The sequence below is a fragment of the Passer montanus genome, unplaced genomic scaffold (genome assembly GCF_014805655.1).
Source record: "Passer montanus isolate IOZ18808 unplaced genomic scaffold, ASM1480565v1 scaffold33, whole genome shotgun sequence".
NCBI lineage: Eukaryota > Metazoa > Chordata > Aves > Passeriformes > Passeridae > Passer > Passer montanus.
Genome location: NW_024368041.1, coordinates 925,537 through 942,270, shown reverse-complemented (window position 1 = coordinate 942,270; position 16,734 = coordinate 925,537). Strand labels below are relative to the sequence as shown.

At 32.2% G+C, this 16,734-nt stretch overlaps 1 protein-coding gene across 1 annotated transcript in view; it reads left to right on the top strand.

The window, feature by feature from the left end:
• The window catches only part of CSMD3 (CUB and Sushi multiple domains 3), a 593,341-nt gene that overhangs the window by 378,757 nt on the left and 197,850 nt on the right, over positions 1–16,734 (top strand). Inside the window, exons 22-26 of the mRNA XM_039715519.1 lie at positions 3,196–3,365; positions 11,101–11,257; positions 14,589–14,780; positions 15,567–15,693; positions 16,361–16,563. Of these exons, the coding sequence (XP_039571453.1) occupies positions 3,196–3,365; positions 11,101–11,257; positions 14,589–14,780; positions 15,567–15,693; positions 16,361–16,563 (849 nt within the window). The remainder of the gene's footprint in view (positions 1–3,195; positions 3,366–11,100; positions 11,258–14,588; positions 14,781–15,566; positions 15,694–16,360; positions 16,564–16,734) is intronic.

Here is a 16,734-nt window from a genome sequence, read left to right as displayed (position 1 = left end):
GAAGAAAAGTGTGTAGGGCAGTTTCTAAGTTTCAGCTGAAACAAGTAGAATTTTTTTAAAAACCCAAAACCTTATTAATAAGGCAGCCTGATTTTTATCTCTGTTGAACAGAGAATATTACTAAAATGAAACATAACTACAGTAACAGAAATAACAGAAGTTATAGAAGTAACAAAATATTTGTAAGTTCTGATAACAGCTCTATGTATGATTTAAAGACTCTCTGATCCACTGTAATTTTTTCTTTACTTCGGAAGTACTGTTTGTTATATCTTTTCTATGTTTCCCTGTTTACACATATTCCCTTAACTTCATCCTGGTTTTCCTCTTCAGTTTCTTTTTATCTTTCACTCACTGTAATGCCTGTTAAAATTATTTTCCAAACACGCTGAAAAAATTGCATGTGTTTAATATTTGGGTTTACTTTAAACTTAAGAACTCTATTTACATTACTTTTTCTGGACACTTTTTTACTCAACACTTAAATGCAAATAGAAATATTACGGTCTCTTTTTATCTTTGCTCTAGTATTAACATCAGAGAATAGAAAGAAACTGAGTCCCATGAAGCTCCATGTGATTTTAAACAATATGTTTAAAATATTGCCTGCTCATATTTGTAGATAGGAGTGGAGATTCTCAGATAGAACTATCCATGCTGCACTTTGGAGCAGCTTGCAGTATTAATTGTGGACCTTCCCAGCTTGATTTAGTACTTGTTCCAACATATAATCCTAACTCCCATTTTTGTCTGAGCATGTTTGATGCTTTGTGGTTACTTGTTCTGTTGTGGTTTTTTAAGCCATAATTTGCACTGACAGGTGGCAAGGATAGAAGCCAGGAACTAACTGTTGATTTTGCCAGAATTCTGCCAAGTGTACAAAAGAAGCAACTGGAGGACTCTGGGCCTCCATGGAACTGTGATGATGCTACGGGAGAAATTCTATTATACTGTGTTTTTTGGCACTGCATTTATTAAATTGGCTTTCTTGTCTGCTTACACAAGATGCAAAGAATCACAGAATGGTTTGGGTTGCAAGAAACCTTTGAAGATCATATGGTACATCCATTTGCCATAGGCAGGAACATTTTTTAATCAATCATGTTGTTCAAGCCCCATTCAACCTGACTTTGGACACTTCCAGGGATGGGACATCCACAATTTGGAACAAAATATTCCCTCTTTAAATTCAGAAAACCATATTGAAAAATATGATAACATGAAACACAATGACATGACTGTATCCTTCTTCTTAACAGAAAACTTAGCATGATTGTAAAACACTAGTTAAAATTGTCTTTAACTGTTGGATTACTGCTGTGTTCAGATTTTTAAAAATTGCTTTGAATTGCAGTTCTGACATAGCCCAGAGTTGTTGGATCACCTTAATACCATAATTACATTGTGCCTTTTGGCTTTTATATCCCTCTGGATTGGGAAAAGAGATCTCACAATCCTGAAATTACAATCATCTTACTACTTTCTGTTGTAATTCAATGTGACCTATGCATCTTTGAAATAGCAAATACCCATTTATTTGAGAGTGCAATAAAAGGATAACTGTGATCATGTGGAATAGAAGGTTTTCCACTTCTTCCTAGACTGTGTGTATCCAGCTGTTCCAGGACAAAATAATGTCACCTCAATTATTTGGGTACTTGTTCTATATTGTTGAATTAGATGTAGTCATCAAGCTTTTGTTCTTTGATCTGTGCCTGATTTGGCTTTCTGTGCAATGTCTGCTTTAGATGCATACAGAAAGAGTAGTTTATCAAGTTGGGAGTTTTTTTGTCACTGCTGTCTTTTAATTTCATGTACAAAATATATATTTCAATATCCTGAATGTTACTCAAACAAGTCTGCAGTGGAAATTATTAAAATGTTAAAAACAAAGTTATTATTTTGTTAATAACAAAATAAAAGATTTTAAAATAAACACCTTAGTTAGCCTAAGTATATTTTAGAACATTAAGATTTCCACATAGTTATGCACAACAACATTACTTAATCTGTGAAATTATAAATTAGTTAAATTCCCAGGTTAAAATAAATGAGATGCCTTGTCATGAGGGTAAAATAAGTGGCAAGAATATTGAAATAATCCCGAAAACAAACATGAACCTAGAAAATTTAGTGTTACAGTTAATTTCAAAATTAATCTAAATCTGTTAAAAAGACAGGAAATACTCCTGTACTTGCACTATAATCGCCACATATCAAGATTAAATAAAAAGGAAATAAAATAATTGTAATAGTTCTTCAGTGTCTGTTTAAAATATGTGGTAAATAAATGCTAAAAATTACTTAATTAAAATGATGTATATAGTCCAATATATGATAAGAAATGAAAGTTAATTTATAATGCCTAATGAAGCATTGGCACAAGTGTTTATGTTTCTAGGTTTTCTTGGGTGATTAAATGAATTGCCAAAATCTTTGATTATAAGGTTTACTACTTGAAATAATGACCGTATTGCTTGAAAATAATTAAATTAATTTTTTTTTTTCCCCTGGAAGTTATGTTTATCTTCTTCTCAATCTTTGATTATGAGGTTTACTACTTGAAATAATGACCGTATTGCTTGAAAATAATTAATTTTTTTTCCCCTGGAAGTTATGTTTATTTTCTTCTCTTGTTATTGAATTTTTTTCTTCTATATTTATCTGGTAGCTATAACATAATATTTTACATCATTGACTATGTTGATTAGCTTGATAAAAAAATACCAGAGAGAAAAAAAAATCATTAATCTATGTGAAAATTTATGTACCTACACATATATATATTTATTCATATGTGTGTATACATAAATAAATACTCATATAAATTCATAGAATTCTTCTACTTTCATTTAATTTGCACATCTTTATGATTTTTGGCATTGGAGAAAATAAAACAAATACAACAAAATTCAAGGAAGACCTTAGAAAACAATCATTATGGAATGTGGCATTTATATGATTTTAACTCTCAGTGCTTTTTGACATACTTTTACTGAAGTATTGCAATTTAGAAATATTCTTGTAGCCACCAATCACCATCATGATCGTGTACTTAAAACTGGATTTAGGTATTAATAAACATTATCAATGTTGAGCTAGGTTACATTAACATTACCATTATCACCATTACTAAAATATTTATGTGTTCTATTAAAACGTGCCTTAATTTTTTATTTTTTTTTTTAATTGCAGCTGAATGTGGAGCCTCCACAACAAATAATGAAGGAATCTTACTGTCCCCCAATTATCCTCTTAACTATGAAAACAACCATGAATGTATTTATAGCATTCAGGTACAAGCAGGGAAAGGAATCAATATTTCCGCCAGAACATTTCATTTAGCCCAAGGAGATGTTCTTAAGGTACGTAATCATGTAGCTTATTTCTCAACTTCTGGTATCTCTCATCATTGAGGTTCATCTGCAATAGTACAGTACCAGGTAAGTGGATATAAAGCATCTCTTACAAAATATATTTATAAACTGGTTCCATTTTTAAGAAGCTAAACATTAGACACCCTATAATCTGTTTCTTAACACATGTTTTTCTGACCAGAGATAATTAAAAAAGAGGTTGCAATAATGAAACAAATGTTGCCTTAATGGTAATTTGTATTGTAATTTTAGTGTTAAATATTCATCAGTTACATCTTTGGACTTGTTTACTTCCACAGTATCTTCACAACTTGACCTGTGATCTAAACATCATAAAACATAACACACATAACTTTAATTTAACACAGTCTAAATACTGCCTTTTGTACATAAGTTTTACACTTTAAATTGTTTTAATCTAGTGTGCATGGAAAAAAGAAACAACAAAAAAGAAAGAAGAATACTACAACCTACCAAAGTTTTATACAGTGACTTCCCCATCTTTGATTTGTTCATAGATTTTATTATTGTACTCCAAAAAGTATAGATCCAGATACGTGTATTACTTAGCCATCTACACATGTAAAACTGGTGTTGATCAGGGTGTCTTTTCACATATGCCATCTGCAATAGCACACCAATGCAATAAGACATCTCTGATTAAATAATTGTCCAATTGTTCAGAATATGTAATTTAATTAAATTTGCCTCAGTGAAATCAAAGGAAGAAGAGGTACCATGCCAATCATGTTTGATTTTAAAAGTTTTTCTACCATATTCTTATTACTTATGTAATAAGTATCCCGTACTTATTAAATAAGAAGGACCATGAAAATATGTATTCCTAAGAAACAACTCTGATTCATACTGGGGTTTATCTTATCTAACTGTAACCATCTGTGCATTAGGGTGGGATTTCTGTCCTTGGTTGTCAGATACAAGCATTTCCAAAATGGGCTAATTATACCTAAAATACAAGTAGACATATACCACTAATGTAAAATGACATTTGGCTTCAAAAAGAAAAAGGAAATAAAATAGTTTAAAAAAATATTATGCTCTTCTTAAAGCAGAACAGAAGCAAAGAAAAATGAACCAAAAGGTAGGTGCTAGATACCCAGAATGCACAGGTGTGTTGTTTATTTTATATTAAAATTGTTGCTTATTTGAGACCCAAGTGGATGCCCTTTAGGTGTTACATTAATTAATTTTGAAAGATTTCATTTGAAAGCTGTTTAGTATTTATTAAAATGTAAGTAGTATGGAAAAAACTTCAAACCTACCAATGAACTAACCAAACCAGTTGTTCAAGTATCTGTTAGCCAATAAAAGCATATGGATGGATTTTTCTCAAGATTTTTTAGGTTGAAACTATTCAAGTCTACTATCTTAATTTAAAATACAGACCACTGTGGGAATAGAGATACAGTTATATACAGTCAGATAAATATAAATGAATATAAAAATAAAACAATTCAACTTTTTTCTTCTTTTTCTGATCTAGTAATTTATGACTTTTCAAGGGCCATTTGAACCATATGCACTTCAGATGTTTAACTAGACAATCTTAACTCAGAGACTTAGAGAAGAAAATTCTGCTTTAATACTGCTACTCAATTAATGTGAAATAAAGAGCAATGGAAAATTAATTATAAATAGATGAAGGCCAGCACTCAGCTGTAAATGCCAGTGGCAGAAATATTTGCTGTATATTGCAGGTGTATTTTTTAAATGAAACTAGTGTTGTGTAATTAGTGTTTGCTTTTCAAGTCAGCAGCCTTGAATTACAATGAGCCGAAGTTCTGCCCTATTAAAAAAATCCAAAACAAACTCTAACAGGTATTCTTGATTGTGACTGTCACTTTTTTTCAGTCTATCTGACATTATAGCATGACAGAGGCACTCAGCCTTTATGATTGTGGCAAGAAATATCTGTGGAACCCATCATGTCTTTTCCTGCCTCCTTTCTTAGATGAAATTCTCACAAACTGTCTTAATTCTATCACACTCTTTTTTCATGTGTTCATGTGATAAAGAAAAATTCTTCAAGAAACACATTAGCAGTCACACTTTCCAAACCTTTTTTCCCAGAATCAGTTCTTCTGATTTCCCAGAATCAGTCTGTTGATCCCTTTCTGTGATCCTATTCTACTCTGAAAAAGGAAATATTTGACTGTTTTGCTGATTGTGGAGAATAACCTTTTGGCTACAGGAATAGCACATTAGGGTTATATTTTAGTTTTAAATGACCATTAATAGACAAAAAATATTTTTAACTTAATATGTATCACTACTGTGTAACTGGAAGGAACTTAACGTTAAAAAAAAATTAAGAAAATTCATCCTGTCTTCAAAAGAGCAAAGGGACATATAGTCAATACAGAGTTCCCTGTTGGCTGTCAACAAGGGAGGGTATAGTAGTCACCATTTTAAAATCAAGATACTAAAACACCAGCTTCTAGAGAGATCTTCCTTCCCCCAAACAGAAATGAAGCAAGTCCATAGTATTTCATGGTTAAAACTCAGATTTTTAATGATGAGCTTTGCTTGGATAATCCATCTCTTTTCATCAGAAGCTAGAGATAAAAATACTGTCAGGGAAGTTAGTAATGTACTTTGTATTACTTTTTCTTGCATCTAGGATTTTTAGATCACTAGCGGTATGCAGCTAAAATTCCAATCAAAGTCTGAATAGACTGAGTAGTTTAATAAAATTTTGACAAGTTCTTTAATGAAGCCATGAGGACTGCTGCTTGCCATTTGAGTTAACTGACCAGGGATGATGTTTATATCTGACAAGTGTTGTGATTGAAACAATGAAACAGCTGTACTGGAAATGCAGCCTTACAGTGAAACAGCATATTTAACACAAGTAAATCACCACCCTTACTATTACTTCAGGGTCAGAGAAGGAGGAGTTCCCTTCTATCAGTTCTGAACTGGTATGAAACAGAGGTTTCAGAGCATATAATTTGTTTTTCATTTGCTTCATTTAGTATTCAATTCTCTTGTTCTCCTTTCAATGTAACTGCCCTGGATACTTACATTAATGGTGTAGTTCTGTTTGGGTTTTATTAGAAACTGTAAGAAATATATAAATATCTCTGCTTTTTGTGTGTGTGTGTAGGGATATAACGTGCTCTTGAAAGTGCCATATATTCTAATATTTATGAAAGTTCTATAAAGACATATGAAGAATTTAGGATCTGTACAATCACTACATGCCAATTCATTTAATATTAATCTCAGAAACTCTGTAACACTTGTCTCCTTTTTTGCAATTGTACAGATAATTGAGTTTGTGCACTATATTTCAATAGTAATTCAATATTTTTAGAGTAAACTACCTATGTGGGAGGCAAAGATAAATAATGCATTTTTTCTAAAGTGTGAAAATTTTTCTACCTGTTTTTCTTTTCTGCTTTTATCTCCATCCACCAATTTTGCTCATAAACTCTCTAGTCTCTGCTAGCTGTAAGCAAGTCCTTGAGATATACACAGAGAGAACAGAGTTATCATTGTTCTGCTTCCCTGAATAGTCCATTGATAGTAGTGAACGTGTTATTTGTGTTGAAATCTGTTGAGTGTAGAAAATATTCTTTTATATCAAGGATATTTTAACATCCTTTTTAATTTACAGGGAAAAAAAAGGACCTTTATTAAAATTGAAACTTGGACATGGTTAATATAATGGTTTTCTTTATTTTCAGTAGATTTCAGCATAAATAAAAATGTACCTGCATGTGGTACTAATTAATGAGTAGTTTTATGGTAATGTTTAAATATAAAAAAACCAAAAAAAAACCCCCAAAATCAAAACACCTCCAAAAATTCTGCAGACAGATTTCATTAAGTAACCTAAAACAAAAGAGAGAGGAACACTGACTATGAAAAGGAACTTCTTCCTCTTTTGTAGCAGACTATGAGCTTGGCTTTATATAGCGTGAGAAATGATGTGGTAGGTGATATTACGTCTATGTGTAAAAAATTGATTTAAGAATTATTTTTAATAACGTTACAAAGCAATCTTTCTTTCTCCTTTTACTAAAGCACACAATGCAGCAACAGGCAGGTAACAGCGTGTCAGCAAGCCAAACTGGCACTCAGGGTTCTCTTTGGCTGTGCTTGGCTCAGCACTGATTGTGCTCCTGCCAAATACAGAGGATCCAGTGTTACTGCATTTGTTCATTGTCTCCTCTGTGGGCCAGATTTTAAATGTGTGCACATGATTCAGTTTTTGAGGGGTTTGGGCAAAGACTTTGAAGGGATGTCATATTTGGATCTTTTTGCTAATTTGTTTCTTAAGAGTCTTCATGTTTATAATAATAATACTTTTAGCAATATCATCCTGAATGTGACTGAGAAAAAGGTAATAAGTGTTGGGGACAAACCCCCCACCCCCTCACCCCCCTAAACATATGGACCCTTTTCTGTCTTTATATTAGTGCTTCTATTCACATGTGATATACATTTGACAGGGCGTTGACAGCCTCAGTTCTGTGCTGCTGATTTTATGTTATTTCTTCTCTTTATAAAGGAACAGATCTTCATATCCATATGCCTTTTATGTTTCAATGGAAAAATCTCAAAAATAGCTTGATTAAAATGCACAAATTTTATACATTCACTTATGATTCTCCCTTGCTAAGACTGTATATAGTTAAATAAATTAGCAGAAAAAAAGGGCATTAATTTCCATTTAAAATTTGTTGATAATGGAGTCACTTAAGAGACTAGCAAGTTCTATTTGCCCTCTAATTGAAATGTAAACAACACTTCCTTCAAAAATTGAATATAACATCTATTAGTTCAAATATTTAGCTACAATGTTTGCTGTTAGCATCCTTCCCTATAACATTTCAACATATTATTGTGGTATGAAGAACATTAACACAATTTTCTGTGCCTTTTTTTCTTCCTTTATGAATTAATAATTTAAAAGATTGTTCTGTTTAATACCTAAAAAAGGTTAACCTCTGTTTTCTGAATAGTTTGTTACTGGCATATCAAGCATTATCCAGTCATGAATAGATTATCTTTGAATTAATGTTTCAGGATGACTTTAAGAAAAATATATCCAAGTGAATTATATTTTTATAATGAATATTCTTGGACTTATCTTTAGCACCCAACTGACTTAAATCTAGATGTGCTGGCAAGGTCTATAAGAAAGCATATTAATACATTAAAAATAAGCTAATCGTGCTGCCTTAATTCACATGTAAAATTGCCTTCCAAAAGAATTATGAAGCTGAATTCCTAACTCTTTCAAAATATTTAGTTCCCACCTAGTTTAACAAGGTTAGAAAGAAAACACTGGTTCTGCAAATTTCAGAAGTGTCTGCTACCACTTTATTTGCAAGCTAAATGGTATAATTTAAATGATTCTATAAATTTCCATTTTTTTCCCTATTAACTCAAATGCAGCAGAGAAATGAAAATTTGATCTAAATTGAGAGTTACACTACAAAACATGCATTCTCCTAAGGGAGACCCCAGTGTCTTAGGAAGAGGGGTAATTTGAATTTCTGAAAGACAGCAACAAAAAGAAAAAAGTAATTCAATTTATTGTTCAGATGAATCAGTCTTGCCTCAGCCAAATGCAGTTCTCCTACTCAAATGAATCAGTTTCAGAAGTGCTGGATACTTTGAATTCTGTTCCTTCATAGAAATTATATAGGTTTGAAATATTATACAGTGTGACAGCTGGTTAGCCCATGAAATAGAATGAATATTAACTAATGAGAGATGTCAGTGGACTAATGTGCAAGATTTAATATGGTAGGACATCTAACAAAATTGGCAATAAAGTGTGTGTGGGGAAATACGAACATGAAGAAAATTGGTATCATGACACAGCTTATTCGAAGTTTGTGTGAGACTTTGAAAATAGTTGGTATAACTTCTTACCAGCCTCCTTTGGTTAAGTATTAGTGATACACAGATAGTAGGAAATGGTTGACTCTTATATAGCTTTTAAAAATAAAATAAATCCTGAATCCTGGGTAGGATTATTACTTAATTATAAATAGGTTCAAGCTGGGTTTTGTTTAAGTCTGTCATGATGTAAATATCTCGGCAGGATAGCAGTAATTCTACTGAAATGGGCATTTTCCTTTCAGCTGCTCAAACAAAACTAAGTGCATTTCAGAATTAATTTTCTGGGTTGGGTAAGTTTTTTTGTTTGCTTTAGGTTTGGTTTGGTTTGGTTTTTCTTGTTTTGGGGTTAGTTTTGGTTTTTTGTGTTTTTTTTTTTTCTTTTTCTGGCTTGACTACTGGTCTCAGTATAGCTTAAATAAGTTTCTTAAATAGATAAGATCTATTTTAATACTGCTTTATAGATATAGAAATTATTTTTTGGTTGATATGCATTAATTGCAATTTTTTCTTCCTTTCTGATTTCAAACTTTTAGTCCATATGAGGACATTCGCTTTTAAATTTAAGTTTGTTTGGAATTCTTTTGCTTGTGTCACTAAAACCCAAGGAATTATGTCATGTTGTGCATCTTAAACTCCTGTACAATTATTTACTCATTACACATAGCTACAAATCACTTATTTCTTTTATTTCAGCATTTCATTAAATGTAAAGTCTTTGTTATTATTAGAGACATGAGGATTTCTGGAAAATAGGAATTAGGTGTGTAACTCATTTGTAATTACAGATAGGAAACAGCCATCATAATACTTCACATTTACTTTGTTTTCTTACTTCTATTTCTGGTGTATTTGTTATGATTTCATTCTGCTGATGATGCCTGTCTAAAAATGCAAATGTTGTTTGTAATTAATAGAATTAAAATAGAATTTAGAACTGCAGACAATTCAGTATCTTTTAATAAGGCTTTACAATTTCCCCATATTGCAATTTGAAAATTATTCACAGGTCAATTTACTCATTTGCAAGTGAAATTTTTCATAAAACACATCAATCAATGTTTTATTTATTATAGAAGTTCCTAAAAAATGCTACAGGAAATAATGTTTGGGCGAGCAATTATAGTTAAATTATAGGAAGCTTTTTTAGGAATTACAGGAATACAACAACCTGTGTTCTTTTAAAGCAACCAGATTTGTAGGGAAATTTCGTGAGAATTATTAGAAGATTGTTCTATATATTTAGTATTCTGATAGATGGAAAATAACAACACTTGAAGAAAAATAAACAATAAAAATGCAGTACTATGATTTACATATAGATTACAATACTCTTTCATCTTATAGAAGCAATGGTTAAATTTATTTCCTAGTCTCCTTTTACTTCACAGTTATATTTTAACCTGTCTTCACAGGATAAAAAGCCACCTCAGGTTTATTTAAGAGGCCAGAGTTGGGAATATGAGAGATTTTCTGTTGTGCCACCTCAGACTAGAGGCAGATACAGGGCTGTTTGCTGATATGTAGTGATCAGCATGACAATACTGACAGTAAAAGAGAAAACACAATGATCTAAACAACCTGAGCTGATATAGCACCTCTGCCCCCTTCTATTGTCATGTAAAAAAGGAATTGACATATTTTAAACTGCATTTGAAAATTCACCACACCTAAGTCAGCTTAAATCAAGAGAAGCAAATAGTATATCTAAATAGTATTTCAAGTTGACTGGCAATAGATCTCCCTTGACAGAGATTTACTTCTTAATGCAGATGTACAGAAATGTTTTGTAAGTAAAAGATATCTTTTCTTTCTTCGTAACTGTTAAACGCACATTTTTTTACAGATCTATGATGGCAAAGACAACACTGCTCACCTGCTGGGAGCATATACTGGGGCATCATTAAGAGGCCTGACACTAAGTAGCACTTCAAATCATTTATGGTTGGAATTTAACTCGGACATGGAGGGCACTGATGAAGGTTTTCAGCTTGTGTATACCAGTAAGTATTTGAGAAAACAGCAGGAGTAGATTTATGCTTTTAAAGGAATGAAATTTTTTCACTCATAAGATTAAAATGCAGTTAAATGGCTATTGTGGAAGAAATTAACAGCAAATTACTTATCAAAATATATACTTTCATTGCTGTACCTCAAAAAAACCCAAAACACATAGAATAATGAAACCTGGCTTTGAAATTTAATCTGGTACATAAATCACTGTGCTTTTCTAGAAGGGTATTTTTCAATTTTGGAGAGCATAACAAAAAACAGGGTAAAGTTTAAGTTAATTGTTTTAGCACATAAAAATATTGAAGTACGCGAGTAGTTTAAAAGATGCAACCAAAAAGCATTGCTTCATGAAGATAAGTTCATAAGTAAGGAAATTCTCCTTCTTAAAACTAATCTCTGATATTTACTTTGCTTTTGTTTCTGAGCCTGGATTATTGTTTAGAACCAAAATGATAAAGAAAAGTTCCTAACAAAAACCTATATATAGACTTCAACTATGAAGATGAGAAGAGGAAAAAATATTTCTAATATCTGGCTTCGAGGATATATGGAAGAAGCTATATACATCTAATTTACTAAGTGTCAGTTCCTAAAAAATTTAGCATATGACTATTGGCATGTAGTGGATATGACTTTTTTAGTGTATAATTTTTTGCCATCACTGAATTATTATGTAGAACTAATTTTTATCAAGCAGGACAGTGTTATAAGGTAATTCTGCAATGCAGCTATCAACATATTTTCTTTGTTCTGGTGCTCAAATCATTCATTTTTCACTTCTTCAAAAGTTGTTCATTTAGAAGCTCAACATAATGGTTTTAAAACTAATTCTAATAAAAAATAGCATAATTCTGCAGTATGAAAGGAAAATACTTCAAGATAATAACAGAGTATGTAATTATTTTTCAGATGAAAGTTGAATAATTATATTCTGTAATAACATGTGATAGAACAGGACTCTATCCCGTGATTAAAGATAGGATGTTCAGTGCTGTGTTACCATATAAGTGTCAAGGAATTTAATTTTTTTTATATTTTTATAGGTAGAACCAAACCCAGCACTTGAACCTTATAAATAGTCAGTGCTGTGTTACCATATAAGTGTCAAGGAATTTAATTTTTTTATACTTTTATAGGTAGAACCAAACCTAGCACTTGAACCTTATAAATAACATTTCCTGTCTTTTGAGACATTCATATTAGAGTACATTTTCCTAGCCTGAAGAATTCTTAGCCTGAAGAGTTATGAATCTTCTTTTGTTGATATTAGTAGAATCTGAAGAAAAACATTAAGTCCAGAAGAAGGTAACAGAGGTGATCAGAGGCCTGGAGCAACTCTCCTATGAAGAAAAGCTGAGAAATTTGGGGCTGTTCAGCCTGGAAAAAAGAAGGCTCCGAGGAGACCTTTTAGGACCTTCCAGTGCCTACAGAGAGCCTACAAGACACATGGAGAGGGACTCTTTAAAAGGACATGTGATAACAGGATGAGGGGTACTGGCTTTAAATGGAAAGAGGGCACATTTAGATTGAATACAAGGAAGAGCTCAATCTCAGCTCCATCTGGGTGGATCCATAAACCAGGAGAGATGGTGCAGACCTCTCAGTTAGAGCTGCAGCCTGTGCTCTGAGGAGTGCCCACCATTCTGCCTTGACGGCAGGTTGGATGAGCACCCTTGAGCTGTGCAATGCTCAAAAACCAGGGCCCCTTTGCTGAGTTTTGAGGAGTTCAAGCCTCTCTACTGGGCCCGTTTCACCCTTCAAAGAGGCGTTCTCCCTCTGTGCTGTCCCACACAAACTGCCCCACCATGCCCTGGCTGAGGAACCGTGCCCTCTGCCAGCTCTGGTCACACGCAGTTAAGGCAGCAAAAATGCTGCTAGTTCCCATGGTTAGGCAATCGAGTTACATGTTCACCCTCGAAAGGGTGATCAGTTAAAAAGTTGACTTTGGTTCTGTGTCTGTAAGAAGGCTGTCCAGAAATGTGGACGTATCAGGGATCAAAGCACATTTGAACTTCTTTTCACAGTGCGGTCAGAACGTTTCTTAGAAGACACGTAATTCTAACTGGTCAATAAGTGTCCAGACAGCATTATCAAAAATGGTTCTTCATCTGGGACTCACTTTAATGTCTCTCAGAGCTTCTGCACTGCACACTGTACTAAGAAACAATAGTTCAGGAATGCAGAAAGTTCAGCTCAGAGGTTGTGGAGGCTGAGACATGTTCAGTCACACATGAAATGAGCTGAAGGAAGAACCACCAAGATAAAGCATTTTATATACTTTTTTTTTCCTTTTTTGCTGAACAGCCTTATCCAACATTTAGAATACATTTACAAATAAAGGAGTTTTTTTTCAATAAAAAATAGTAATGCAGCATTTGAGGAGAGATTGTGAAGAGCTACCAACTGTTGACCAGATGGACAGATAATGTATGAATGATTTGGTGAACAAAGTAGACATAAAAATGCCTTTATTTCCTCCCATATTACCTATGTATAGAAATGGCAATATGATACAAAGGCGCTTTTTTTTTTTTTTTTTTTTTGCCTATACACATTCTAAGCCACATGATATTGGTAAAATTATTTGGTTTGGAACAAAGTGAGATTTCAAGTTGCTTCTCAGTTAATAACAGAAAACTTGATTTGGAATAGAGAAATTTTCTCCCAAATTGCAGTTTATGTTTCCCCATAAGTTAGTATACTTCCCTGTTTCCATGAAATGCATTGTTATTTTGTTTTCCTCTTGCTTCACATCTCTTAAGTCTCAAAAATGTCCAAGTTGTTTGGCTTGAGTTCTCTCTATCATAATTTTCATTGATTCCTGCATGTAGTTCTTAAATTTACGAACTACTGAACAAAAAATTAGGGTAGGGATTGATGAAAGTAGAAGTTTTTCTTTGATGCCACAAGTCGTATTGTGCCGTTGTTGTTACAATGCAAAATAATGATAAATCTGCTGTTGTTTTGTTTATGAACCTTTAAATGTCTATTCACAAGTAAGTGGACAGTACCTTTAGCTTCCAGTTTATAATTTATCATAAAATTAAAAAACTTGTTGATATTGGTAATGGATTTTTTCTGTCTTTAACAGAACTCTAATTTATTACACCGCTTGGTCATGCTCTGGGAAAGGTGTTTAGGCAGTTATCCTACTTAGACTGCTTAATAACAGAGAAAAAATCCTAAAGATGTTGTGATATGTAGTTTGAAAATTATTGATTTCCACTGAAAACCAGAAAATCTGAATTTCTTTAATGTATTTATCTGTTTGATTTTGTAAACATACAAAACATACAATACAACATTTTATTCCTCACACAGGTTTTGAGCTGTCACATTGTGAGGACCCTGGTGTGCCACAGTTTGGATATAAAATCAGTGACCAAGGTCATTTTGCTGGAAGTACAATCATTTATGGATGCAATCCAGGTTACACACTCCATGGAAGTAGCCTTCTGAAGTGTATGACTGGGGAAAGAAGGGCATGGGACTATCCTCTACCATCATGCATTGGTATTACACTCTTCTAATTTTTTTTTTTAAATTTTATTTTTTACTTATTTTTTGAATGTAAGAAAAAAAATTAAGGATTTTTAGATCTATGTAGAATCTGATGTGTATGATCTGAAATGATCTATGTAGAGATCTATTTACACAGGCACTTATAGTTCTGTCTAAATATATCTCATCTAAGTCTATCTAAGTGGTATTGCCTTTTAAGGTTAAAAATAGATAGCAGTTCTTAAACATTTGTGCATGTTGAAAGTCCTAATACATGCAAATCTAGTTAATGTCAGAAAATAATCAACATAAAAAGTTTTAATTGGAAAGACATTGTAAAACTAGTATTTTTTTACTTATATATAAATATCAATAAGCTAGAAAAATCTCTTATATTTATGTGAAATAGATTAAATAAAATAAAACAATTAAGATATTATGAAATAGAAAGTTATTTTGTATTTTTGCAATTCCTGTTTCTTTACAATATTACTACAACTTCATAAGTCTTGCAGCTACCTACAGGCTCAATTATTCCCATAGGAGAGTGATAAGAAGACAAGAGTTAAATATTATTGTAGCTTTCTTTTTTATCTTCATTTAGAGGAAATTAGGATTGAGTAAGTAGGTGAAGCAAGGAGTGAAAAGCTTATATGCAAGTCCTTATATGCTGTTTTTAAATATTATGGCATATGGTCAGTTTAATTGTGTAACCTGTTCAACAAAAGAGTAGATATATAAATTGGTTGCTTGGATGATTAGATGTAAGTTCATTCCATAATGTTGTTTTTTTATTAGCTGAATGTGGAGGACGGTTTAAAGGAGAGTCATCAGGAAGAATCTTGTCTCCTGGCTATCCTTTTCCCTATGACAACAATCTGCGTTGCATGTGGGTGATTGAAGTAGACCCAGGAAATATTGTCAGGTGCTGAAAATTATTCTTACAATTTTAACAATTTTTCTTTTTTTATTTTTTTTTTTTTTTTACTACAATAACCAAATCTAGAGTGGAGGAAAAAAAGAGCATTTTTGGGTCTTAAAACTTAAGGTGCAGATCACAGGTTTTAGCATTTTAGGTTTGTGTTGAAACTGTTGATTTTTTAATAAGCATAATCCAAAGAAGACTGAGCTTTAAAAATGGTTATAATTTTGTGAAATTCCGGAGGCAGCAGAACTCTTTAGTGAAAGACTACATTTAAAAAAATACAAAACAACAAAACAACACAACCTGCATTTTCACAGTTCTTTTTAGTTAATTTGTTTTGATGGGAATATGGTATATAATATTGTTTTAGAAAAACTGAAACGCTTTTCTGAAAAGATTGTATAGATAATTATAGATTATTTGAATTGCTAAAATAATACATTACTTTATGGTGGACAAATTCAAATATTCAAAGGTATTTTTCATTCAAATTAATTTCTGTATTAGGTTGTCATGCCTTTAAAGATAAATGTGTGAAACATTATAAAAAACTGCCTTTTGGAGTTAAATTTTGTTTGCTTTTTTCTGTTGCTTGTTTAGTTTTGTTGTTAAAGTTAGGTTGTTAAGTAATATTAAAATTGACAATAAAATCATTATGTTCTTTCAGCCTCCAATTTCTTGCTTTTGATACTGAGGCATCCCATGATATTCTTCGAGTTTGGGATGGTCCACCTGAGAATGAGATGTTGCTCAAAGAAATTAGTGGCTCCCTTATTCCTGAAGGCATTCACAGTACACTCAACATAGTAACCATCCAGTTTGACACAGATTTTTATATCAGTAAATCTGGATTTGCCATACAGTTTTCAAGTAAGTTGCTTAATTTAATTTTTTTAAATTTATTTTGTAAGATAATTCACTCACAGATAATTGTCATGCTGGAAACACTTGAAATCAGTGACATTTCTGATGTTTTAAGGGAAAGAATTGGCACAGACTTAAAAGATTTGTTGTAAAGCTATATTTTTATCTTAATGAAAC